Genomic DNA, 27,979 nt, shown 5'->3' with positions numbered 1-27,979 from the left:
AAATCAATTAACTTAAGTTCAATTCTCAATGTTTTAAAAAAAAATGTTGGGGGGGGGGAATAACCAAACAAACCCTGACACACTTTTCAGTATGGGAGAGTTTATTTTTTGGTAAATAATGACTAATTGTAGACCATAAGTAGACTGACACATGTATGAATCACAGCAGGGTTATAATTTCAACTTCCGATCTTTTTCAGACGTCACTGCCCGAGTCGGAGTCACTGTAATCTGCAACCAGAGACTTCCCAGCACTCGAGTCATTGGCGTTGTCCTCCTCTGATGTGGTTTCTTCACGAGTCTCTGTAGTGCAGCTGTGAGTGTTTGTGTCCTTGCTCGCATTCACATTATTTGTGAGAGGAGAAGATGAGTCCCTGGGGTTCAAGTCCACAGCTGCCGGGTTAGTGTCAGGAGACGACGAGTTGGAGTTCACAATGTTAGCGCTTTCAGTCTTGCCATTTTCGGATTTCCTGCGTACCAGAATGTGTGGGCTGGGAATAGTCGAGCTGAGTGCTTTAGCCATGGCTGCTCCTCGACCCTGTTGGCCTAACTTTAGCAAGAGGCTCCCGGCAGCTCCCCCTGCCGCTGAAGACGAGGGACTGAACCAGGAACGAGTCGATATCTGTTTCCTTTTCGACTGCTGACCCTCATCATATGCTGGAAGAGGAAAAAGATTGATCCAGATCAATACATGTATAGATTTATTTATTATAAGCAATAAATTTTTTTTACAAAAAGAGTACAAAATTGTAAAATAAATAAAAATGTAGACTCACAGTCTGGACTCTGAAGGGTGAGTAGTGAGGCTAGCTTCTTATCTTCTTCTCTCTCTGGTAATAACGGGATGGACAGGCCGGTCCTCATTCGCACCGCATTGTCTTTTTCCACCTCGTCGGCAATCACTTTCTTCTCAGACTGTATTTGCAAACCAGGAATAGATTAACGTGCAAATCTTTCATGGCAGATGCGTATCTGATGCAGCGGGCAATGTGTAACCCACCCTGAACTTCCTGCGGAGGACGCTGTTCAGCTGAAAATCATCTTTCCAGCTGGACTGGTGATCCTGGAGCTCATTGAGAGACGGGATGGCGGCACGTAGCTTTTCCTTATCCTTTCCTCCGTGATCTAGTTTATACATGGCATCTGTCTCCAGCTTCTCTTTCTCACTGTGCTCTACAGGGGAAGACAGCACACTGAGCCAGAAAATCTTGATGACTGTCATACAAATAACTGGGATTAATCACTCAAATGTCTTTTTCTTCACATCAATATACAAATGTTTGTAATAAATAATATTGAAAATATGGGTGGACGGACAGATAGACAGAACGACTGCTATGCTTTTGGAATATAGTTACCGGTATAAGAATAGATTAGCTCATAGATAGACAGAGATGGACGGACAGACAGATCGACATACGGACAGACAGACGGATAGACAGACAGACAGACGGATAGAGACAGACAGACGGATAGAGACAGACAAACAGACAGAGACAGAGACATAGAGAGACAGACAGATACAGACAGACAGACACATAGAGAGACAGACAGATACAGACAGACAGACACATAGAGGGACAGACAGATAGACAGACACATAGAGAGACAGACAGATAGACATATGGACAGACATACAGAGAGATAGACAGACAGACAGACAGACAGACACATAGAGGGACAGACAGATAGACAGACACATAGAGAGACAGACAGACAGAGAGATAGACAGACAGACAGATAGATAGACAGACACATAGACATATGGACAGACATATAGACAGACAGACAGATAGAGAGATAGACAGACAGACAGACAGATAGGGACAGACAGACAGAGAGATAGACAGACAGATCGAGACAGACAGATAGAGAGACAGACAGACAGACAGACAGATAGATAGATACAGACAGATTGACAGACAGATCGAGACAGACCGAGACAGACAGATAGACAGACAGACCGAGACAGACAGATAGAGATAGACAGACAGACAGACAGATAGATAGACAGACAGACATCTATCTATCTTACATATCTTACATATAAAACTTACAAGAAAAAAGAGAGGTAAAGACATTTTGAACAGACAGTGCCATTTCATAGTTTTTGTGTAGAAGAACAGCACAAAGAGTGAAAGTCATATTTTTTGCCTGCTTTTTTGGCTTTTTTATTAATTTTTATTCCCCTTATATTGTCACTGAGAGAAAATAAACAAAAAACTGACAGTTATTTCAGTTGATTGTTTACATTCTAAATTGACTATGGCCAGTGCATCATCCTGGCCCCGCCCCCAGAAGAGTTCTGAACACTCCAGCATCAGCGCCAGGCCTAAACAACCTCTATATGTGGAGGCCATCCCACTGCACTATCCTAAAGATGTCACAAATGAATCGGCACGGAAAGTCTACAAAAACAAAAGACTGACAGACATCCCAGAAACACTTTTTGCAGACCTACATAAAGATGGCAGCATAAGTAACCTGATATTCTATACCAACAAGCCCTATATGCATGGCACAAGGCTATCATTGCACACTACCCCTCTGCTGAAAGAAAAGGCATCTGCGGGGGTTTCCAGCTAAAAATAAAAAACGAGGAAGACACAACAACCACCAATGTAAATATCTACAAAACAACGGGTATAGTGGTGGTAAAAAGCATCAATGGCCTCTTCGAACAAGACTTCCTCTGCATCAAAGTCAGAGCACAGAAAGAGACCACTACCAGCAAACAACGTATCACTCCCGAGAAGTCAGTCTCCCACACCTTCCACACAGACGAGGATCAGACAGAACACAGGGACCTTTTGAGCACAGAACAGACCAAAGACCCCCATCCACACTGCTATTGCACTGACATGAGGGAGAGATTCACAGAGCTAGAGGGAGAAATGGTCCAGCTCAAAGAGATGATCTTCTCTCTGCAAACAGTTCAGACAACAGACCAAACCAGCAACAGCCCCACAGGCCAAGCAAAGAGAAAAGGACAGCCTCAGGAGAGAGCTGTCTACACTGCGGACCGAGGTGACGGAGCTCCAGCAGGAGAGAGAGGGGTTCAGGGCTCAGCTGGAGACACTGGAAACACAGTTCTTACAACAGACTGAGTTACACAAGGCACAACTAACAGCAATGAGAATAGAAATAAGTGAACTGAGGCAGAACAGAGGAGCACAGCACAGCGAGTTCAGTTCATCAGAGGAACCAGGGGAGCAGGACACGCCTCACCCTGATCACAGCTCCCAAACAACAGAGATCCAGCACAGCCAGAACCATCCTCCCCCATCAGACCCTTCCCTCACCCCACAACCAGCCTCACACTCAGACGAGCCCTCCACACCGACTGAAGGAACACTACGACCGGAAGTCGCTCTTTTAATAGATTCAAACGGGAAATTTATCGATGAAAAGAAGCTTTTTCCCAAATACAGAGTGGCCAAACTCTGGTGTCCGAACACTCAGAGCACACTCAAATGGCTAAGTATTGACAAACTGGGATCCCCAAGCCATGTAATAATCCACACCGGCACCAACGATCTGAGAGCCCAACAGGAGAGGGTGGCTACATCACTACAAACAGTGATTGGAAAGGCCTCAACCACCTTTCCAAATGCTAAAATTACCATCTCCACACTGCTGCCCCGAAAATACTTCCACCCTGACACTATCCAGCGGGTGAATGCCCACCTCTCCCGCTCCTGTGCACTTAAACCCTATGTGCACCTGGCAAACCACCCCACCCTGGACCCCACATGCCTCTACGACCATGTCCATCTGTACAAGACAGCTGTTCCTGTCTTCGCCAGGACCCTAAAAGATGTGGCCCTGAGTCAGAACCACAACAGCACCCCCAGGAGCCGCAGAGTCCAACAACCTCCACCCAGACCTGTAAGAAAGCACAGTGTACCCCCAGAGAGAACATCCAGAAGACTTCCAACAAGACAACAGCACTCTCTCATGCTGAGACCATCCCAGCAAGCACCTGAGTATCTCCTACCAGCCTTCACACCCTCACGTCCAGCACATCAAGCAAGGCCAAAGCCACTCCTGCCGACCCCCTGCCCTCCTCATACCCCGCAGGCCCCGGGCAGACACAGCTACGCTCAGATAGTGAGCAGAACATCAACAACAGCACCAGTGCAAGCCACATCAACAGAGCTAAGAGACATCCGTCAGATGCTCAACCTCATCTGCTCACACCTACTGACATAGGTCAAAACTTATCACCAAAACAAAGACCCCATGGACAACAAAGCATTTATTATAACATGTTGGAATATTCAAGGCCTGAGATCATCTGCCTTTGGCCTTAAAAGCAGAAACCAAGATTTCAACTCAGAAATAAAAAATTCAGATATCATCATCCTGCAGGAGACATGGAGCAGAGGAGACGGACCCACCGGCTGCCCCAAAGGCCACAGAGAAATCATCATCCCATCAATTAAACTGCCTGGAGTGACACAAGGAAGAGACTCAGGAGGCATGCTTATTTGGTACAGATCAAATCTTGCCCATGCCATCAAAGTAGTTAAAACAGGACAATTCTACACATGGTTAGAAATTAATAAGACAGTCACCGCAACAGAGAAAAACATCTTCCTGTGTGCCACCTATATTCCTCCAGCAGAGTCTCCCTATTTTAATGAAGACAGTTTCTCAATTCTTGAAGTAGACATTAATTACTTCCAGTCACAGGGAAGCGTGCTGCTCTGTGGAGACCTGAATGCCAGAACAGGTGAAGAACTGGACACACTTGACTCTCAGGGGGACAAACACCTGCCTGGAGGAGATGTCCTCCCCAGACCTATACAAGCACAGAGACACAACTTTGATAAAACAACAAACAAAAGCGGAACACATCTTCTTCATCTGTGTCGCACACTAGGTCTGTTCCTAGTCAACGGCAGGCTTCGAGGAGATTCCTATGGTAGATACACCTACAGCTCACCCTTCGGTAACAGTACAGTTGACTATTTTCTGACAGACCTTAGCCCAAACTCCCTCAGAGCGTTCACAGTCAGCCCACTAAACCCACTATCAGACCACAGTAAAATAACCCTCTACTTAAACAGAGCAATGCCCAACCAAGAAGCATCTAAACAAACCCAGCTCCGCTCACTTAGAAACATGTATAGATGGAAACAAAACAGTAAAGATACATATCTAAGTACAATTAGACAACCGAAAATTCAAGCGCTATTAGATCAATTCCTTGCCACTCCTTTCCCACACAATAGTGAAGGTACAAACCTAGCAGTAGACAAGCTGAACAGAATATTTGAGGTATCAGCAATATTATCCAACTTGAAAACCACAAAAAGAAAACCAAAAAAGACCACATGCCACTGAGAAATGGTTTGACAACGACTGTAAAAAACTTAGGAAAGAATTAAGAATCCTATCTAACCAGAAACACAGAGATGCTGACAATGAGAACATCCGTCATCTCTATCATGGAAAACTTAAACAATATAGGAATACTTTAAGAAAGAAAAAAGAACAAAACACAAAAAGTCAACTCAGGGAAATTGAAGAATCCTTAGAATCAAACCACTTCTGGAAACATTGGAACACACTAAACAAAACTTACCATCAAGAACTAGCCATCCAGAATGGAGATGTTTGGATAAACCACTTCTCCAACCTCTTCAGTAATATAAACAAAAATCAGGAACAAAATGCCCTATATGACAAACTAAGGATTTTAGAATCAACCATCAAAGACTACCAGAACCCCTTAGACTCTCCAATTACACTAGTCGAACTATTAGACAACATACAAACCTTGAAATTACAAAAAGCCTGTGGTGTTGATGGCATCCTAAATGAAATGATCAAATACACAGACCACAAATTCAAATTAGCCATTCTCAAGCTCTTCAATGTCATCCTGAGTTTAGGTACATTCCCCAACATCTGGAACAAAGGTCTTATTACCCCAATCCATAAAAACGGAAACAGATTTGACCCTAATAACTACCGTGGTATATGTGTAAACAGCAACCTAGGCAAACTCTTCTGCAACATCATAAACGGCAGACTAGCCCATTTCCTCAAAGACAGAAATGTCCTGAGCAAATGTCAAATTGGCTTCCAACCAAAATATCGCACATCAGACCATATATACACTCTCCATACCTTAATCGACAAGCAAGTCAACCAAAACAAAAGTAAAATTTTCTCATGCTTTGTTGACTTCAAAAAAGCTTTTGACTCCATTTGGCATGAAGGTCTTTTTCTTCAATTAATCCAGTGCGGCATCGGAGGAAAAACATATGACATCATCAAATCCATGTACACAAACAACAAATTTGCGGTTAAAATTGGTAATAAACACACAGAATTCCTCCCTCAGAGTCGTGGAGTGAGACAGGGCTGCAGCTTAAGTCCCACGCTGTTCAATATATACATCAATGAGCTAGCGAGGGCTCTAGGTCAGTCTGCAGCTCCTGGACTTACTCTACTGGACACTGAAGTCAAGTGCCTTCTGTTTGCTGATGATCTGGTGCTGCTGTCTCCCACTAAAGAGGGTCTACAGCAGCATCTAGACCTCCTGCACAACTTCTGTCAGTCATGGGCCCTGGCAGTTAACCCCAAAAAGACTAAAATAATGATTTTCCAAAAAAGACCCAGCTGCCAAGACCAACATTATAATTTTAGATTGGACAACATGCTCCTCGAACACACGCAGGACTACACTTACCTTGGCATAAACATTAGTAACACCGGAAATTTTAAAAAAGCTGTAAATGACTTGAGAGAAAAGGCACGGAGAGCTTTTTACGCAATTAAGAGAAATATCCAAATTGACATCCCAATCAGAATCTGGCTAAAAATTATCAAAACCGTAATCGAGCCCATCGCGCTGTACGGGTGTGAGGTCTGGGGTCCACTCACAGACCAAGAGTTCACTAAATGGGACAAAACACCCAATAGAGACTCTGCAGGCCGAGCTGTGCAAAATCCTGCTACGAGTTCAGCGCAAAACCCCAAATAATGCCTGTAGAGCAGAATTAGGATTATACCCCCTTATGATAACGATTCAAAAAAGAGCCATTAAATTCCATGCCCACTTAAAAAATAGCGATGAACAGACCCTCCATTACAAAGCCCTGTCCTACCAAGAGCTGAAGCCAGAGAGAAACGCCCTCGGCCGATTGGTGTTAGAACTGACGTCACAAACTGACAATAAAAACATAGCCAGACCAAACCAAATAATTAAAACACAAAAAGAAAAATACCTTAAACATTGGACAGACGCAACAGAAAAACAGAGTAAATTGGAATGCTATTTGGCCCTAAACAGAAGATATGAATTGGCAGGATACCTGAGTAAAGTGAGCGACCCTAAACTGAGGAAAGTCCTGAGCATGTACAGACTCAGTGAACAGTATTGCTCAGAGAATCAAGTGGAAACAGAGCTACACTTTTTGACTTCCTGCCCCAATTATACAGACATTAGGGACACTTTCTATCCCCTTTTCACAACCCACCAGAAAGACTTCCATCAGAAATCAAATATGGACAAACTCCCACTCCTGCTTGGAGAAAGCCCAGCGAGCTCAACCCTGGCTGCCCGGTATGTGAGGTCCTGTCACGACAAAAGAGCCTCCAGCAGGACAGAGCTACAAACTATACACCTAGAGACACTGATATAAATAATAGAAGATTTTATTGCTATGTTTATTTTGATGAAATTTTTATTTTTATTTATTTTAATTTTATATATTGTTAAGTGTTATGAATGCTTTGGCAATGTAAAGACTTCTTTAACCATGCCAATAAAGCTATTTGAATCTTGAATCTTGAGAGACAGACAGATAGACATATGGACAGACAGACAGAGAGATAGAAAGACAGACACATAGAGAGAAAGACAGATAGACATATGGACAGACAGACAGATAGAGAGATAGACAGACAGACAAATAGATAGAGACAGACAGACAGACAGACAGACAGAGAGATAGACAGACAGATCGAGACAGACAGATAGAGAGACAGACAGACAGACAGATACAGACAGATCGAGACAGACAGATAGACAGACAGATCGAGACAGACAGATAGAGACAGACAGACAGACAGACAGAGAGATAGACAGACAGATCGAGACAGACAGATAGAGAGACAGACAGACAGACAGATACAGACAGATCGAGACAGACAGATAGACAGACAGATCGAGACAGACAGATAGAGATAGACAGACAGACAGATACAGACAGATCGAGACAGACAGATAGACAGACAGATCGAGACAGACAGATAGACAGACAGACCGAGACAGACAGATAGAGATAGACAGACAGACAGATAGATACAGACAGACAGACAGACAGACGGATAGACGGATAGAGACAGACAAACAGACAGAGACAGACACATAGCGAGACAGACAGATACAGACAGACAGACACATAGAGAGACAGACAGACAGACACATAGAGAGACAGACAGATATATATATGGACAGACATATAGACAGACAGACAGATAGAGAGATAGACAGACAGACAGACAGATAGATAGAGACAGACAGATAGAGAGACAGACAGACAGACAAACAGACAGATCGAGACAGACAGATAGACAGATAGATCGAGACAGACAGATCGAGAGACAGACAGACAAACAAACAGACAGACAGACGGACGGACGGACGGACGGATGGATAGATAGATAGATAGATAGAGACAGACAGATAGAGAGATAGACAGACAGATAGACAGACAGATCGAGACAGACATATCGAGAGACAGACAGATCGAGACAGATAGACAGATCGAGACAGACAGATAGACAGATAGATCGAGACAGACAGATCGAGAGACAGACAGACAAACAGACGGACGGACGGACGGACGGACGGACAGATAGATAGATAAGACTTTTTGACAGTTGGAGTATGAAAAGTCTTGGCTCATTATTATTCTTTAATAATAATAATAAACGCGTGTTTCGCACCAGTAGTGAGTATCTGCTCATTCTCAGCCATGTCCCATCTTTCTTCCTTCCTTTGGGCTCCACTCACAATGACATAATCACAGGTGGCCGGGTCTGTCTGCATCTCTATGTAGTTCACGCACAGGTGGCACTTCATCTTGAACCTGTGGTACACACAAACCCTCAGGTTAACACGCGCTGCCTCATGGCATAAGAAACTGAGCAGTGAGAGATCAGACGACACATCACCTGTATATCGGAGTGGTGTAGTAATTTCCCACTTTCGACTTCTCTGCATTGTATCGAACCCCTGTAAAGACAAAACTAATTAGACATGAAATATCTATGTTCAGAATGGAATATTGAGTCCAGAAGAAATCCTGGTTAATTCATCACACTAGAAATAGAAAATCAAGTTGGAGAGGATTGCATTGAGACAAACTATGTACAATTTACATACTATATACTACAGAAACAGCATTGTTCACAACTTCAGAGTCGTACCCATGCCGATATGATTCTTACAGCCATCACACCAAATATTATAGGGCATCTCAAATCTGTAAACAGAAACACAAAACAGACAATCATCACATGTGCATCAAAAAACAGTGACAGATCCTGTTTAGTGAAAGTGTGTATTACCGGATGATGAGGATGCCCTGAGACAGTTTCCTGGCCCTCTCCCGCAGCGGGTGACTCTTCCTGTAGCCGTTGATGGAGCCATGCTGTTATGAGATACATATGTCAGGAAAATCATTTTTAATATACAAGCTGTCACACAGTCTTGAAAGGCAGAAACCAGAAAAACGGTTGTTCTCACCTTGGCTGGATCGAAATCCGGAGGGTAGTACTTGTTCACTCCTTTACGTTCACCCTAAAACAGAGAACAAGCATTAAAAATTTTTTTTTTTTATCAGAACCAGTGTGTTATTGTTAACTAAAACTATGAAAAATAGTTTTCAGTTGAAATAAAGCTGAAATAAAATAAAAATTAAATGTATAACTTATAAGCTTAATATTAAAAATGAAACTAAAATTAATAAAATAACATAAAAATGACTAAAACGTTAACTAAAATTTCAAACAAATTATAAAAATAAAAGCGAATTCAAAATATGAATAGATAGTAGGCTAATATATAAATAATACTTAACAATATGGTCCATACCATTGTTTTCTGGTTTAGATCAGCTCCAGATGATTTTAGTATCAATCAGAATACAACTGCAGAAAGAACACATCATGGTAGAGAAAAAGTAACATTATTATAAATCATAAATATGGTGTTTCAGATTCTTATAAGTTACATGTATCGCCTTAACGCTGACAAAAATACAATGGTAATACATTGTTTCATGGACATGACGCTGCGCTTAATGTATATCAGGGTAACTTACCGTGGTAATACTGTCACTCCAATACTTTTACAGGACTATAAATTGCCAGAGCAAAAATTAAAACGTGTAATAATTACAATAAAACGCAAATCAACTGTAGTTGTCAGCTGATACACGATGTCTTAAAATAACCAAAAGCCAGCCGACTAATGTCAAACAACAACCACTGCGCAAACTGTATGCTATCTACACTACTAATACACGTAGAAACATATGAAAATAAATGAAAATAATGTCCTGCGTTAAAATACTGACCAAACAACCGTCTGCGTAAACAGCGTCTGGGTTTCCTTGTCGTCGTCGACTCGCGTCACGCTAGAGCTGAGTGTTCCGACAGCGCCACCTGTTGAGCGGAGGACGCGACGCGACGCGTTGGACAGGTAACTCACAATCTGTTAATGAGGTTATTTAAATTTATAAAATGTAATTATCATATAAATAAAATATATTCGGAACACGGGGAAACCCTCTGAGATGGAAAAATCCGTTGTGAGTCAATTGTGAGGCGTAAATAACATCCTGTCGTCTGTTGGCTCACATTCACTCGGAATAACCACATGTTTGCCAGTTGGGATTTCGCTTGCAGGTGGGCATTTTCCTGCCAGTGAGGGGTAATGGAACATCTATGGAGTTTATTTGTTGTGCATGTGTAGCCAGGTGGTCAAAAAAACTTGGACATGTGAGGGTTTTTCCAATCTTAGGCATGGGAACATACATGAGATGATACCATTTTGAAAAAAAAGAGTTTGTGTTGAACCAATTGAGCAATAGTGAATATAAACATTATATATACTGTATATATGTAAGTGCTGGTCCGGTGTGATGGAGGGATGTTGAGATAGGTGTGAGTGGATGAGAAGAAGTGATGGAGGAGGCAGGAGCTTCTAGTGCGCTGGTCAGATTTACAGCATAAACAGCCCTTGCCTGGCGAGTTTGAGATTCCCCACTAATTCCCACAGAATACTTCCCAATACTGGAACGCTGCCCTTGCATTCCTGCCCGGAGCAGACGAGCCCTATATGGGCCGGCCGGGAGACCCGCCGGAGAAGGAATGCAACACAACTCTGGTATAAGGTCATCCATACCTTAAACACCCCTGAGAAATGACCCTGATCGAACACACATACACCTGAGCAGCATATAGACACATTTCATTCTGTTTATGGTCATTTAGCTTGGGAACCAGGTGAACAGGCGCATATGAGACAAATTGTTTCAAGTTGCATAATTCACTCATGAACACAATGATATCGTATACAGTAAGCTTCTAAAATGTGTTACAAATCACAGTTTCACTATAAAAACATAAAATTAATTATTATTTAAAATAATACCACATCGGATCATGTAGAGCTATTGTGATTCATTAATATTGTGTTGTTTTGCAGCCATCTTCCCTGAGAATGATCTTATCAGAAAACAAAAGTATGAGGAATGCTGAGAGACTAGTACTTTTTTAAGACTAAATCCATGAGTGCATGCATAGGTGAGCTCTTGTGATTTGTACCAGACAGACAAAGCTCTTTTCCGTGGGTGCACACCTCCCTTCCATGTCACCGTGTGTTTTACAGTGTGTGAGTGAGACTGTTTTTCCACTCTGTGACTTTGATATGAGATTCCTGCCTGCCTCAGACTGCCTCAGATTCCTGAGAGGGTCTTTCAGGACATGCCAGAAGGGTTGCCGTATCCCCCACTGTACTTCCGTTAATAGGGTACGCTTTGGTGCACACATTTTTTTTTGTGAGACCTATTTAATAGTTTGATAAACTATTATCTTATAGTCTCAGCCTCAGATGTTACACCCATTTACTGTTGGCTGAAGGTCTGATGCATAAAGGCACACAAAATCCTACAGGAATTCTACAGGATTTCCGGGAGACGTGTGTCGTGTTCTTTAACGGTCCACCGAGATACAAAGCCGTTGTGATGCTAAACCCCCTTATGGAATTAGAAAGTCATCATGTTTACAACTGTGACAACAAGCGCTTTTCAGGAACAACTAAAAGATGGATTTTAAAAAGTATGTGAAGTTCACGGGCTAGGCTCTTTAAAAGATGTCCGAAAGCTTCACTTGAGGCACTTATAGTGAACGGCTGGTTTCACACCGGTCTGATATTGTTGGAACATTAAATTCACATTTTCATGACGCTGAACAAACTTCTGACATCAGTCTGAAGGTCTGGCTACTCAAGACTAATAATCTTATAGAAATTAAAGTAGCTACTTAGTATGAAAATTGGCTTATTTTTAAACACATTAAACGTCTGTACACATTTTAGGAGGTGGCGATTTTGTGTGAATTTTTATGATGTGATTCAGACGGAAACGTATGATTTAATAAACATAAACATAAACATGAAGGTCCACCCGAAACCTAACCATCAGTGGGGTGTAAGCAGATCGTACGAATACGGGCAAATGAGACTGTATGAATTCTTAAGAATTAGCCACAAATTCGCCAAAATGTTAAAAAGTTACGAATTGACATGAGTGTGTGTTGAGGTCACCTACTTGGCTTTCCAACAACTAAAATATAATGTCATAATTTTGATGTAATCTGTTAAATTATGCCACCTGTGCATTTTTCCCCATAATAATTTAACGCCTCGTCGTCAATTATTCCTGACGTAATTACTGAAAGCATAACATTTAACCTCTGCCTTTTGTATTCCACCCTATGACTGCTTGATTTCCCCTAAATTGCCCCCAAAAAAATCCTTAAAATTGTGACATCTAAGCAGTGAAATCATTTAGACTCTAAAGCAGGATAAGAAAAATCCAATCCAAATTTGAATCAAAATGTAGTGTTGACTGCATTCATCAAGTTCAGCTCTGTTTCCTTAGTTATTGTAAAAAAAAAAACATTTTTTAAATCTAATTCTTTCCTTCATTTATAGGAAATGTAAATTGATCATAACTACAAGAACATTAAGTTGCAAACTAGCTATAGCCTCTACTGAGTGACAACGTAATTTGTGCTAAATTTGCAACCCTGTTACCTATTATGGCATATACTGTATATGTATATGGTGTAGTTTTTTTTAATTAATACTATATTTGTAAGTTTATTTATCATGTGCATGCTAGAAAAAACACCCTTTGGTGAAAAAGGTGTTTGGATAACAGGGTTGATATTGAACAGAAACCACCTCATATCATATTTTGACCATATTTTTGAAAAGGAGAAAAGGATCTAATGTTTTTCAGGGTCAGTTTTGTAGTGCAAAGTGCCATGCAGATCCTCCTTACTTTCACTTCTTCATAATCTTCTTTTTTTCAGCTTTATTCAAGAGTGGAATCATATCTGGGAGGACAAACAGGAGTAAGGAAAGGATAATAAACCGAAGCAAAAAGGAATATATCATACTTTAGTTGTTTTGGCGAGACAAATAGCTAATATATTCCAAATCCATTCTCTCTTACGGATCTAATTCACTCGTTCTCCTTTGCGTGTCTGGGGACACAGCAGACCTGAACGCTGCGATTTCACTCTGGTCTGGATGAAGACGTCCAGTTTTAACAAGGTTGTAAGGAGGTTTGAGCCAGCAGCATGGCAGCAGCACCAGTGGAAACTGATCTAACCGTAATCTTCGTCATGATGGATGGGTTAAAAAGAGTTATAAATAAAAACAGACTAGCTGAGAAGAGATTTCTGTGGAAGTCTCCCTGTAAAGCAGATTGTTTTATGGTCCTGTGTCAGATTTAAACTGCCCGACGATTGGCTGAAATCCTTTTCCATTGATCTTATTTTAATATTGATGGATGTCTGACTGGAAAACATTCCAAACAGCACACAATCCAAACTCTTAGGTATTTTTCTTCTTAAATATAACTGCACTCAATAAGAATTGGCATTATCCTCAGACTAAAATTAAATGTATTCAAAGATTTAGCTACATTTTATAAAACCACCATATATATTTACATTAAATTATATCTGCAAAGCATGGCTTTCTGGTAAAGCTTGGTTATTTTTTTTATGTTTATACACTTTCAAGTTTAGGTAACATCCTCAGCATTAGCGGTTTAAGCGATGGGCAGCCACAGAAAGATGGAATACAACATAGAGTAATTACAATAAGGTAGAAAAATATACGAACAGTGGAGTTTAGTTTAAAACAGTTAGAATAAAGGGACTTAATTCAACCCTACATCTCAACTCCTTTTTATTACAAAAAATCTGTCAAAATGACTACATCTGAGCACAGAACAGTAACATATAAGGAAAGAAAATATATGAACAGTGGAATTTAGTTTGAAAACAGTCAACCCTGTTGCCTGTTACAGTCATAACATTTTATTACAATAGTTATGTCAAAATTACATCTTTTCAGGAAATAACAGCCAAAGTCACGGAAATATCTCCTGTTTTTAATATGGCACAATCTTCGAATGTCAACCCTGTTACCATGCATGACTTTAAACAGTAAATGGTTGCTAAAAATTAGATATGTGTATTATTCCAATTTTAAATTCTCTTTTAAAACAAGATCCTGGAGTATCATCATGGTGAGCACAAAGCAAGGAATGTTAAATCAAACTGTCAACCCTGTTACCATCATAACGCCCTTTTATTACAATAATCTTGTCAAAATTACATCATCTTTTCAATAAGTGAACAGTCAAAGTCACGTAAATGTCTTGGTTTTAATGACACAATCTTAGAATGTCAACCCTGTTACCATTCATGATTTTAAACGGTAAGTGATTGCTAAAAAAATATATATTTGTATTATTCCAGTAGTAAATTCTCTCATAAAACAAGATCCCTGGAGTATCATAATGGTGAGTACAAAGCAAGTAATGTTTAACCAAACTGTAAAACTGTCAACCCCGTTACCATCATAACTTCCTTTTATTACAATAATTCTGTCAAAATTGCATCTGCCTTTCACAAAATGAACTCCTCAAAGTCAAGTAAATATCTCCTGTTTTGTCAATATGGGATGACCTAGAATGTCAACCCTATTACCATCATTTTAATTGGTAAATTATTAATACAAATAAGATTTCTATTAATATCAGTATTTAAATCTCTTTCTGACAAAGAGCCCTGTAGTATCATCATGGTGAGCAAAAAGCAAGTCTAACTGAACTGTACAACTGTCAACCCGGTTATCTTTTTAAAGTGCTATATTTATTATCCTTAGATTTCATAATGGACTTTATCAACACTGAAATATATTCTTTGTTGAAATTTAGTTTTTATAGCTAAAGGTTAAGGTTGTAGGTTTAAGAACCACTTGCATACAGTGGCCCAAAAAAATGTCTAAAATGTATGAATTAATGTATTAAAAAGATTTCAAGCAATATATTTCACAAAAAAGAAGAATCTACAAAGTGATATTGGATCTGAGAAAAGCTCAACCATTAATTTGTTTGCAAATGGAGCTTGGTTTGAAATTTCGTTATCTAATCCAATAAATGTTTAAGTGTGCAAATATATTATGGTGCCGCTTTACTCATATATAATACACGACGGCTAAGATATCACTGCAAGTCATGCGCATTCACTTACTTCTCCAGCACTGCAGGATTCATGCCTTCATAGTTAAACAAGGAATGTAGATAGCGAGAAATATTTTAATCAAATCCCCAAATTTATGTATCTGAAGACAGCCATTATTCTTGGAATTTCCATTCAAATAACTTCTGTCATCTATTTAGTTTTTTTTATTTTAATTATGGGCCTTTCTTCCATCCTTCATGCAGTTAACCCTTAATTTTCCTTGTTCATCATTTTGTATAAAATGTGTGTAAAATAAAAACAATTCCATGTGTTTCATCGGGTCAACCTCCATGATGACTACGTAGTGCTAGTCAGACGTCCAACAGCTTTAAACAATTTACCCCCATTTTCCATACTCTCAGCCGCTCAGACTTAAAGAAATACCAGTGGCTTTCCAAACATTACATCTAGTTGCCTCTAGCCACGAGTCCAGGTGAGAGAGTGAAGGGTTATTCCACCTCCCTCCCCTCCAGGCCGCACCCCATCATCCCCTCCGCCCCGCTTAGATGCCTATAAAAGAGACGGTGACTCTGGCGCATCTCAGCATCACCTGCGCTCTCATCCTGAAGAAGGAAAACAAGAAGAACGATGCGTTCACTACTGAAGATCACCGTTCTGCTGTTTTGCGTTCAAGCGGGAGAAGGACACTGGCTTCGAACGCTACTGGGTAAGCCTGGAGGTCATGACCTTTGAGGAGCGGGCAACTACATTTCTGCAGATTTATTATAGGCTCATTATTGCCGGTGCAAACCTGTATGACTTTTTTTCTTCCGTGGAACACATAGAAGTTATTTCGAAAAATATATAGATTTTTGTCCATACAGTGGAAGTCAATGGGTTCCAATACTATTGTTTGGACCCCATTGACTTTTAATGAATGGAGAAAAAGGCATTTTCAGAAAAACTTGCCTCGAATCAAAAAAATTAGCTGAATAGACTTGTGCTGCTACTTCTGGCAACCATGAGTGTTTATGTTTCGCTCTTTCTTTTTCAGACACGGACCTCCGTGACGAAGAGAGAAGAGGCGATGGTGAGGAAAAGGAGGGTTCGGGGAGGGCGATTCGGTCGCCCCGCAGCGCTGAGTCCCCGTGTGCTCTGCACTCCATCCTGCTGCAGGTGCGGGACCTCGGGCTGGGATACGACTCGGACGAGACGGTGCTGTTTAAATACTGCAGCGGGACCTGCCCTCGCCTCGCCTCCAACCACGACCTCACGCTCACCAACCTCCTGCAGAGCGGCACCCTTCAGTACACCGGCCACTGGCACCATCAGCCCTGCTGTCGCCCCACACACCACGAGGACATAGCCTTCCTCGACAACCTCCATCACTGGCACAAAGTGGAGAAACTCTCCGCCGCTGAATGTGTGTGTATGGGGTAGAGACAGCCCAAATCTGGCTACTGTCTGCTTATCCTATTGGTTTAGAGACTGTACAAATAGTGCCTTGAATTTAAATAAAAGGCTGTTTAAGGTACGTTAATTCAGGAAGAAATAATATGTATGTACTGCAATGTATTAAGTTGTATATGTTGCTTTCTCTGATGACATGGCTTATTCGGCTATAATTGCGTCGAAACGTTTAGTTTTAGTTAATGGCAACACAGTGCTGTGTTTGAGTGGCCAATTCTGAGTCCAGACTGATTCCATCCGAACCAAAAATGTTAAATATTTATGTGCTTATAAATTATTTATTTATTTGAAACCCATTTTTACTGCCAAATAAATTATTGTTCATCTTTATTTTATTTCGCTTCTTGTAAATATGTACAGTTCTGATTAAATATACAAGCAAAAGTTGTTGTGCTCATTTCGTTGTAACTACACTTTGCTTACAATTAAGAACTAACGACAGTATGATTACAGAAAAACATCATAAAATTATATAAAAATACATCATAAAAAACTATTTACAATTTATTTATTTTTTAATTTTTTAATTGCTTTTTATATTAACATACAAAATATGCATAACACAATTAAACGGATACAAAATAGTTATTCACACTTCTTGAATGAGTCCTGCTCATGTGTTTGGTGTTCAACACACACTACTCAGCTTTGACGTCTTCCACAGCTGCATCCTCTGACTCCGCCCCCCATACCTGAACACACCCCTCCATTGAAGTCAAAAGGCGGGGCTCCGTTGGGTGGAAGGACAGCGATTGGACGACAGCTTTCCCAACAGGCAGCTTTAAAGTCAGGGAGCCCTACAAGGATAGATTATAGCTTCACATATTCAACTCGACATTATGTCACGGCATTGGCTCTGTGGGTCATGTGACTTGTTCTGCTCACCTCCACCAGATCCCAGAAGTAAACATGGCCATCTTCTGAACAGCTCAGAACATGCGTGTCTTTATCAGACAGACAGCAGTCAAGCTTATAGCCTTTATTGACATGACCGGAGTACCTGTGAAGAGATACCATAGAAACACGTTATGTAGAAGTGATAATAGTATAGATGTATAGATATAATACATTAATGTAGTGTAGTATTTACTGTTCCATTTAACTAACATTTTTAACATGAACTAAATTAGCTGTTTTAGAAAATTATTTAACAGTTTGAAACGTGAATTACTTTATTTCACTGTCATGTTTAACTACGCTCTTAAACAAATTTAATTCAACTGTTTTCAATAACACACATTTATTTGTTAATGTGATAAGTGATTTATTTATTAATTTGACCATGTTTAACTACGCTTTTAAACATAAATTAAATAAACTATTTTAAATTTGCATATTTATTCTTTTGAGAGTATATTTTTTTGTTATTGTTAACTACACTTTAAAAAAAATCATTTTAAATATCGGTTTGTCACATTTAATTTATTTACTGTTACATTTAAGTATACTTTTAGACATTTTAAATGTGCAAATTTTTTTGTCAATTTGAAAAGTTATGTTTAATATACATTTTTATTTTTTAATTAACACATTAAAAATGAAGTTCTCCATATACTCTACTCATAAAAGCCAAAAGAAGCGTTGTTTTAAAACAAATTTAGTTGTATTGTACTTGTGTAGTAGTTTGATCTATGTTGTACATACTCTCCCAGCATCTCCCCTGAGCTTTTGTCCAACAGGCGCACCGAAGAGTCCAAACTAGAGCTAAGTGTGCACTGACCGTCCCGACTGAAACACACACACGTGATGGGACCTGTGGAGCACAAATACACACAACAGAAGCATGTTAGACATCATCACACAGTAAAAAACATGTATTTTTATTCCCTCATGTGTGATATAACTCACTTCCAACGAAATCGACATGAAGCTGCCCCATTCTTAGGTCATAACGCCTCACTCTTCCATCTACAGACCTGATAAACAACAAACTTCAGTTCCACACTCTCATTCTCACATCATATTTTACAATAAGATGAGTTTAGTTTGGTTCTGACCCCGTCAAAAGCTCATGCTCTGACACTTTTAGGCTGCTGATGCCATCACGAGCCTCGTCCAGGATCTGGATCGGCTCCATCCGTCTGGATCTAGTGTCCCAACATCGTACTGTCCCATCAATGGAGCCTGAAGCATTAAGAAGTAACTGAGTCACAGTGAGATTGGACTGTGGTTATTCCCATAATCAATTATGATTACATCAATTTCATAAAGCCTAACCCACCTGACAGCATCACAGTAGCCTCCTCATTAAACTGCACACAGTTCACTTTCTAGGGAACGGGCATAACATTGAAAACAAAATACATTTTAGTGAACAAATCATCTATAACTGATGAGTTTTATTTATTTACAATTATATACTGCAATTATCTTAGCAAACACAAATAATAAAGGCAGTATAATATCGTGGTTGGAAATGCGGGTATTATTACCCCTGCGTGCCCGCGAAGTTTGCGCGTCACCTGTCCAGACCCCACATCCCACAGAATGACGGTTTTATCCGAGCTGCAGGAGCACAGCTGACTGTTATCATAAGAACTGCGAAAAGAAAGTGAAATGAACACAAATCAAACACAGTGATGATATTTTTAATGTGATGCATGCAAGACATAAACATACCAGTCCACGTCCAGCACTTCATATCCGTGACCGGCGTAAGTCTTCAGCAGAGTCCCTCGACTCACACTCCAAAGCTTCAGAGATTTATCACCGCCACAGGTCAGCATATAATTCCCATCAGCTGGAAGAACATGTAATATATATATATATATAAACGACAGGTGGTTACAGGTCTGAGATTAGCTCTGTTTTCACTGGTGTTCCCCAGGGCTCAGTCTTGGGCCCTTTACTCTTTCATATTTATCTGTCACCACTTGGTTCTTTCTTGCGATCGCTTGGCCTCCATTATCACTTTTAGGCTGATGACACGCAGATTCATATACACTCAAAATCTGGTGAACACCCTGATGTTGGTTTTCTCTTGAGATAAAAACATGGATGAGTAATAATTTCTTGTCTGAACAGTGGTAAAACTGAAGTTATACTCATTGGTTCCCGTCATCAAATTTCCAAAGCTGGTTCACTGTTTTTGACTATTGATGGCTCTGTCTTGGAGACTCAAAGTAAAGCGAGGAACCTTGGAGTTATTTTTATTGCTAGTCTTTCACTTGATTCTTTTGTTCAGAGTAGCCTACTGTTAAAACATCCTTTTTTCACCTCAGAAATATAGCAAGATTGCGTCCTGTAATTCTCTGTATCTTAAAAGCGGATAAAGAATGATAAAGATGAATATTGGTAATCAAACCGTGATGGCAACCATTGACTTTCATATTAGGAAAAAAGAAATATGGAAGTCAGTGGGTGCCGTCAACTGTCTGGTTAACAACATTCTTCAAAATATCTTCCTCTGTGTACAACAGAAGAAAGAAACTGATACAGGTTTAGAACAACTTGACGGTGAGTAGGCTAAGCAATGACACACAAAAAAATAATTTTGGGGTGAAACACCCCTTTAAATGTGAAACAACAGCGTCACGCAGTACCTGTTACTTTTCTCAACGCTAATCAGGAATGCCCAATCAGAATCGTTAGTACTACAGATAAGACTATGAGGTACAAATCTTTAAAAATGTATATATTTAAAAGACTATACTTAATGTATAGATCACCGAAAAAGCGCTAAAATGAAATTGAAATATGAGACACGTCATGCACCTTCTTGAGATCGACAGCTGTTTGTTTTAAGGTTAAAAAAGTAGATAGTTCGCTCAACAGTCCGGACTCTTACCGTTGAAGCGCACGGCTCTCACGGCGCCCTGCTGACAGTCGACAGTCCGCAGAAGAAGCTGCGGCAGCTGAGGAGCTAGAGGACGGGGCTGGGGGAAAGCCATGACTCTAGCTTTAGATATTCACTAAAAAACACATATCGAAGCGCTAACACTACGATAAACCCAGAACTACTCCACATAAAAACACCGTTTTCTTCAGCAGAATGTATGTTGATAAACGGTGCTCACTATCGCCATCTGATGTTTCGGAAGACGCACGTTGTTGAAAACACTACGCTAAAACATTTTTGTTCGCATTGTGTAAATTTACTCTGGAGGATTAAAATCTTTTTTTTAGTTCACACTTTTCATCACAACTATTTAATAAGTTATCCCGTGGATGTGATGGAAAATGCATCTAAATGTCGTCAATATTAATGAAACGCAAGAGAACCCAGATATGATGCACCTTCCTAGTCATTTTGATAACCAGAAGGAAAGGTTATTTCTACATTCATGACAGTCTGTAGTAATCAGTGTTGGGGAAAGTTACTTTTAAAAGTAATGCATTTCAATATTGCGTTACTCCCTTAAAAAGTAACTAATTGCATTACTTAGTTACTTTTTTTTTCCCACCTGGGCTGAGCTTGTTTTTTTATAACACAAAAGTTGTATTTTGGGACAAATGTAAAGACCCTTTCACACTAAAAGTGAAATAATAATCCTCAGGCTGAAGGAAATGTGTACAGTAGAGGAAAGCAAACCTTTCTATCTATCTATAGTAATTTTTGCTTATTTAACTGAATCAGCGAAGGTCATAAGCAAGTACATTGGTCAATAAAGCTAGATTAAATGCATACAAAATTATTTTTTACTTAACATATTTAGTTATTTGGAGGTCTTGCATAGTATTCTGATTCTGCATTTCACTGATTTTATTCATTTTGAGGAATATTGAATATTTTTTTGTGCAAGTGAGATGAGTAAATGCTCACATTTAGTCTAGAACTACAATAAACAATGTTCACACACACACTTGGATTTGTCTCAACATGAGGACAGGAGAGCTTTCAGTCAATCAATGGGAAAACAAAGTTACTTGCGTTACTTATTTGAAAAAGTAACTCAAATATTTTGTTGTAAATTTTAAAAATAATGCGTTACTTTACTAGTTACTTGAAAAAGTAATCTGATTACGTAACTCAAGTTACTTGTAGTGCATTTCCCCCAACACTGGTAGTAATACCAACAAATAAAAGACACAAAATTGTGCAACAATATTTTACTCAACCATAAAATCAAGAGCAAAATGGACCATATTCACATATACAATCAAATACCGTGCAACGTGAACAAACTGTTGGCAAAAAAAAATAAAAAATAAAAATAATATGAATGAAAAAAAATATTGTTGAATATGTTCCCACCCACATCATAAACATGACTGATTTCCAGTACATACCTGTATGAATCAAAATGGCTATTTACAATGACTAAGTAATCAAAGAATTTATGGTACATATCACATAAAAAGTTAGCCTGAGTCTCAGCTTATGCCACTTGTCATGTTTTACTAACAGAAAAAGACATCTGAATTGTTATCAGTATCTGACCACCAGAATGGGGAAGAAAAATAACAATTCTCCCAAACTGTGAATTTTTCAAAATGAGGTTTTAGATTTTTACAAACCACACCTTAAAAAGAACTAGACATTGCAAGCAAAGCAAAGCAGAGGTCAAAAACAGTTGGTGGTTTAGGAAAAGCAAGTTATTTCTTCTTGCCCTTGCTTGCTTTGCTGACTTTGGCCAAGAGCGCAGGGTCAATCTGATCTGCAGCCAGTCCTCTGACGGAGAACAGACGCGCAGCCCGTTCCTGCAGGGTTCCTCCACACTTCATCCCTCGTTCCATCAGCTCTTTCTTCAGCCGCTCCAGACCCAAAGCCTCCAGCTGCTCCGGCCCACTCGCAGAGAGCAGATCCAGCGGACCCGCCGCCTGAAGAGAGAGGTCAGGATTATCAAACAAAAAAAAAAAACATTTCCAACAGGAACAACCACATCAGAAGTAGGAGATCTCACCACTTCCAGTGCCTGACTGCTCTCGGCTGGGACGCTCTGTGCTTCTGTGGGCGACTTCTCTTCGGTGCTGCTGTTTTTAATGATGTCAACTTGCAACTTCTCCTCTTCGGTGCTGCTGTTTACTTGCAACTTCTCCTCTTCGGTGCTGCTGTTTTTAATGATATCAACTTGCATCTTCTCCTCTTCAGTGCTGCCATTTTTAATTATGTCAACCTGCATCTTCTCTTCGGAGCTGCAGTTTTTTATGATGTCAACCTGCAACTTCTCTTCGGTGCTGTCGTTTTGGCTGATGTCAACCTGCAACTTCTCTTCGGTGCTGCCGTTTTGTCCGATATCAGCTGTACGTTCCTTCTCGGCCTCCTTCTGCTCCTCTTCCTGGTTGTGTGTTGGGGAGCTTGTTGGACTCGAGGAGGAGCTGCTGGTGCTGCTGGGCTGGTCCTGAGGTTCTGTCCTGTCGCTCCCCCTGGTGGTTGAAGCCGGCACAGCTGGTTTGGGAACATCTGAACTACAGGAAGCCCCAGAGGTGGATGGAGAGGCCTCGCTGTCACTGTCATCACTTCCTTCTCCAGAGCTGCCCATGTCTTCCAGTTCTCCAATGCCAGACCTAATGGATTAAAGAAGGCACATTAGCAGGTTTGAAATTGTAGGATTTGAATTTCATCTTTGTAGTCAATCTACATTTCCTTTATCATTGCCCACAACATATGTGAAATCATCTCACCAGAAACATTTCTTCTTTGGTTTTTTTTGGCCGTCGATTGGTGACGGACGCTTGCGGCTCGGTTTCTCGTCCGCCTGAACGAGACCACTTGAGGAAGCCTGCATGCCTGAATAGTAGAGCATGTTATTTTCAACTTTTACTGTCAAGAATAATTAGAGATAGTGGATATATTGAACATTTACAATATGCAATATGACAATATTTATATATATATATATAGTTGTAATCATAATTATTAAACCCCCATTGCAAATCAGGTTTATTGGCAAAATGTATAGACTTTCAGGTGTTTGCAATAAACAGAAGTAATTGAAATAGCTCAACACAACAAATGTTTCAAGTGGTTTCCCCAAATTCAACTGAAAATGCCACTTGTAATGACTTCCGCAGTCTCAAATTATTCAACCTCCTGTATAGAATCCCTCACTACAGCACAAATCTGCAAAGCTTGTTGTCTCAAGCACACCTAATGCAACTATTCAAGGGCTTCATCAGTTGCACTAGGTGTGCTTGAGCTAGAACACATGAAATATCTGAACTGGCTGGCTTTTTGTTGATAACAATATAATATATAATTTTATAAATATAATAAATAATTTTATACATCACCTTGCTGCAGCAAAAAAGGTCACTTTAAACATTTTTTTAAAATGTATTATTATTTTTCTACATATATAAAAGTGATTATTAAGTGAGAGAATATTTAAAAAGAGAGATATTTTACTTCATTAGGGTCTCTGATTTAAATCTCTTATTCAAATTGTGATTGGTTCAAGTGAACCAGTAGTGGTCATTGTTTTTGAACATCTCTTAAAATAATTCACTAGGATGAAACTGCTAGCTATATATATATCCGTTTATAAATATTCATAATTCTTCTATGTATCCTAGGCTAGCACATGGAATTTGTACACAGAAAATCACCAAGTTACCTTTCAATACAGAGTCCTCCAGTCTCTCTGAGAGGTCGTGGCACTGCCGTTCATAATTCGTGTCAGTGAAATAATGTTTTGGCTCGGCCAATTTCCTCTGAATCCGCTCCAGGCGGCGCTGCTCCTTCTCTGCCTCTCGATCGGATTGCTTTTTCAACCACTCTGCCATTCTACACACAAACACACATAAATATTCACTTACTCATACAAGCTAGATGTGATGCAGCTTATGAAAAGTAGAAAACACCAAATCCACAAAACATGAAATAATTATATAATCAAACAGGCATGCAGAAAATGAATATGGTATTAATCAGCATTACTCTTTCTCATGATTGACGTCTCGAAGTCTTCTTCCACTCAGATCTCTGCAGGCCTCGCGGTTAGTGGTCTTTTCGATTTGTGCACCGAGGGCCCTCAACATAGAGCCAAATCCTACAAAACAAAAATGAGTTTAAAACATCTTTATAAATTCTTGTAAATATTCAAACCGTAAATTTTTTTTTTTATATATATATATATATATATAAACACACACACATAAAATAAACACTAACGGAATAATCAAGATTCCAAAAACTGAAATAAAAAGAATTATACTATTAATAATGGAATTGGCTCCAAATTATGACAAATTAATTCCATTCCCATTTTATAGTCGGGGGCAAATATATACCAAAGAAGATCCGAATCATTACACTAAAATATAAATCTATAAAACAATCAGTCAAATATCAACAGCCTATCATATTGTAATATTCACAGACTTCTGTCTAACTTTACTCGTCTGGTTAACGTTACCTCCTTTGCCTCCTCGTAACCGAGGCTCCAGACGGTACACAACTCCAGACTGAAGCGGGTCTTCACTGTCAGAGACGCGGCCATTACTCTTCACATAGAAATCCGTACAACAGACACCCTGAAAGAAAATAAATACATACTTTAAGAAACTTGAATCATCATCAAAATCGCACTGAACCATCGGCAGTGAGTGTGAGAGAGTAACGTTATAGCACAACTAGAGTTCATATCGCATTAACGTTCGGATAATGATAGACTCACCTCTTTAACGGCAAAATGACTGATAAGATCGCTGACAGTCGAATCCGGGGCGACAGTTAGGTTAGTAAACCTCAAATTCGGTGAAATTACGAAGAGCTCCATGTTTTCTTCTCCTCTGTTTGTTCTCGACTGGTTCTCGAAGATGTGCTTATAAACTTCCGGCAAAAGCTGTGACGTACATCTGGCATAGACTAAACTACGGAAGCCGAGAGACTTTCCAAATCGTAGTAAATTCAAAAGTCTTTTTTTATACAAAATAAATTGAGCAATATATCGAAGCTTTTTCATCTTCTGTTGAGATCTACAAAATACATCATATATATATATTACACACTCAGCCAGGGGCTTTGTGATAGATTTAGGCCTATACCAGTTATGTAATTTACTTAAATCATCATTTAAACATAAAAAATATAAAATGTATTTTGGTTCTGTTATTCTTATATATATGTCATATTTGATGTTTAATATAATATTGATATGAAATATTTTATATTTATGATGTAATGTTTCATTTATTTGTTTATTATTGTATTATAGGTGTTTTTCTTTTTTAGTTATTTGTACTATATCAAGTCTGTACAATCTGTTTGTGATACAATAACAAAAGAATGCCCTAAGAATAACAAAACCAAAATACATTTTATATTTTTTATGTTTAAATGATGATTTAAGTAAATTACAGAAATTGTAATTTAAATTGAATATTATATGTGTGTGTATATAGACACACACACACACACACACACACACACACACATATATATATATATGTGTGTGTGTGTGTGTGTGTGTGTGTGTGTGTGTGTGTGTGTGTGTGTGTGTGTGTGTGTGTCTATACACACACATATAATATTTATGAATAATATATATACACACTGACACATATATTATATAAACAAAAACTTTTATGTTGGATGATTAATAACATTTTAGCATAGTATGAGCATCATAAATCGAAAACCACCACTCACCTTTTTTCTCTCGTTTCCCATTAAAATGCCACTTTCTCGTGTATGCTCTTATTTTGAAATGCTCCCAGCATGCTCTGCTCCTTATGACGTCTCAACATGGCGTCGCTCTGCAAGGTGATGTTCAACGTGAGTTCCAGATCATCTTTCCTGCCAAAACACAGTGTTTTAGCCTCGCTCCGGTCTTTATACAGCTCAGACGCGAGCGGAGGAGATGATGAATCGCCCGAGAGGGTGAAGAGCGGGTTTGCAGCCGCATATGATCTGCACTCGGACCTGCGGCAGAGCGGCGACCGGAGCGCAGCGGCGCAGAGGAGCTCCAGGGACGAGACCTCCTTCACATCGCTCCTGCGGCACTCCGCGCTCATGCAGATGGGTCCCGCCAAAGACAAGATCGTCATCGGGAAAATCTTTCACGTCCTCAATGACGATCTGTATATCGATTTCGGCGGGAAGTTCCACTGTGTGTGCAGGAGGCCCCCGCCGCCGGACGGGCAGAAGTACCAGAGGGGCTGCAGGGTGAGACTGAGGCTGGAGGATCTGGAGTTGACCTCGCGGTTCCTGGGAGCGAACAGCGACACGACGCTGCTGGAGGCGGACGCCACACTGCTGGGACTGATGGAGAGCAAAGACACCAGGACCAAGGAATAGTTGCCACGGACAACACTGAGATTGGACTGTGTGTGTGTGAATGAATAGACACTGTAATGTTTGAGAGATATAAAATGTAAAATCGCACAGATTTTGATTCTTGTTTATTAATTTCTGAGGCCTTATATCTATATATATTTCACAAACAGCCTTTTCAAAATCACAATATGGTTATTTGTTACAATTATTCAAATGATCACATAAGTACCGGGATAAAAGTATTTAGTTAATATATAAACACTGGTGTGAATGGTAATGATAGAGCAAATCACCCTTTGATTGTGGGTGCGTCAAATAACTTTTGTGTTAATTACATCGTTACACCAGTAGGTGGCGACAAGTGACTGTTAAAGGAACACTTCACCTCTGGAAAGATGAATGTGTATTTAAAATGGGTCATTTATGTAGAAGAAATGTGAAATTATTTTTGAATTTGGAGCCTTCTAGACTGAGAAAAGTCAGAAAATGTATTTTTGGCTTATGGGGATGAAAGACAACAACTCCCAGAATGCACTTGCTTCGCTGCCCTAGGAG

At 39.7% G+C, this 27,979-nt stretch overlaps 5 protein-coding genes across 8 annotated transcripts; 2 read left to right on the top strand and 3 right to left on the bottom strand.

The window, feature by feature from the left end:
- Positions 1-74: 74 nt before the first annotated feature.
- On the bottom strand, positions 75-10,957 carry yju2b (YJU2 splicing factor homolog B). Of its 2 annotated transcripts, none has more exons than XM_079592387.1 (10): positions 10,602-10,957; positions 10,118-10,173; positions 9,770-9,823; positions 9,592-9,674; positions 9,451-9,506; positions 9,196-9,256; positions 8,968-9,110; positions 1,001-1,173; positions 777-915; positions 75-657 (listed from the first exon to the last, which is right to left on the bottom strand). In XM_079592387.1, the coding sequence occupies exons 2-10, from the start codon at positions 10,118-10,120 to the stop codon at positions 197-199; spliced, it is 1,173 nt and encodes a 390-aa protein (XP_079448513.1). In that variant the 5' UTR covers positions 10,121-10,173; positions 10,602-10,957; the 3' UTR covers positions 75-196. The 2 variants fall into 2 exon arrangements, with proteins under 2 accessions (XP_079448513.1, XP_079448512.1); XM_079592386.1 differs by having other exon boundaries at positions 10,347-10,673.
- On the top strand, positions 10,599-17,645 carry LOC306987821 (persephin). The gene is made up of 3 exons (XM_079592407.1): positions 10,599-10,726; positions 16,329-16,522; positions 16,850-17,645. Exons 2-3 carry the CDS (start codon positions 16,444-16,446, stop codon positions 17,233-17,235), a joined length of 465 nt encoding a protein of 154 aa, XP_079448533.1. The 5' UTR covers positions 10,599-10,726; positions 16,329-16,443; the 3' UTR covers positions 17,236-17,645.
- Positions 17,577-21,556, bottom strand: wdr83 (WD repeat domain containing 83). Its single transcript, XM_079592393.1, has 9 exons — positions 21,053-21,556; positions 19,885-20,005; positions 19,698-19,803; positions 19,487-19,535; positions 19,263-19,389; positions 19,114-19,181; positions 18,910-19,018; positions 18,151-18,265; positions 17,577-18,062 (listed from the first exon to the last, which is right to left on the bottom strand). The coding sequence occupies exons 1-9, from the start codon at positions 21,153-21,155 to the stop codon at positions 17,904-17,906; spliced, it is 957 nt and encodes a 318-aa protein (XP_079448519.1). The 5' UTR covers positions 21,156-21,556; the 3' UTR covers positions 17,577-17,903.
- Positions 21,301-26,896, bottom strand: sde2 (SDE2 telomere maintenance homolog (S. pombe)). 3 transcript variants are annotated; one of them, XM_079592382.1, is made up of 9 exons: positions 26,798-26,896; positions 25,824-26,036; positions 25,563-25,680; positions 25,085-25,196; positions 24,762-24,931; positions 23,830-23,935; positions 23,109-23,712; positions 22,267-23,025; positions 21,301-21,556 (listed from the first exon to the last, which is right to left on the bottom strand). In XM_079592382.1, the coding sequence occupies exons 1-8, from the start codon at positions 26,816-26,818 to the stop codon at positions 22,801-22,803; spliced, it is 1,569 nt and encodes a 522-aa protein (XP_079448508.1). In that variant the 5' UTR covers positions 26,819-26,896; the 3' UTR covers positions 21,301-21,556; positions 22,267-22,800. The 3 variants fall into 3 exon arrangements, with proteins under 3 accessions (XP_079448508.1, XP_079448509.1, XP_079448507.1); XM_079592383.1 differs by having other exon boundaries at positions 25,824-26,019; positions 26,798-26,847; XM_079592381.1 differs by lacking the exon at positions 21,301-21,556 and having other exon boundaries at positions 22,027-23,025; positions 25,824-26,124; positions 26,798-26,813.
- mrps28 (mitochondrial ribosomal protein S28) lies at positions 26,813-27,656 on the top strand. Its single transcript, XM_079592405.1, has one exon. The coding sequence runs from the start codon at positions 26,894-26,896 to the stop codon at positions 27,443-27,445; it is 552 nt and encodes a 183-aa protein (XP_079448531.1). The 5' UTR covers positions 26,813-26,893; the 3' UTR covers positions 27,446-27,656.
- The last annotated feature ends 323 nt before the right edge of the window (positions 27,657-27,979 follow it).

The sequence above is a fragment of the Phoxinus phoxinus genome, assembly GCF_949152265.1.
Source record: "Phoxinus phoxinus genome assembly, chromosome: 20".
Classification (NCBI taxonomy): Eukaryota; Metazoa; Chordata; class Actinopteri; order Cypriniformes; family Leuciscidae; genus Phoxinus; species Phoxinus phoxinus.
This window is presented reverse-complemented; position numbering and strand designations above follow the sequence as displayed.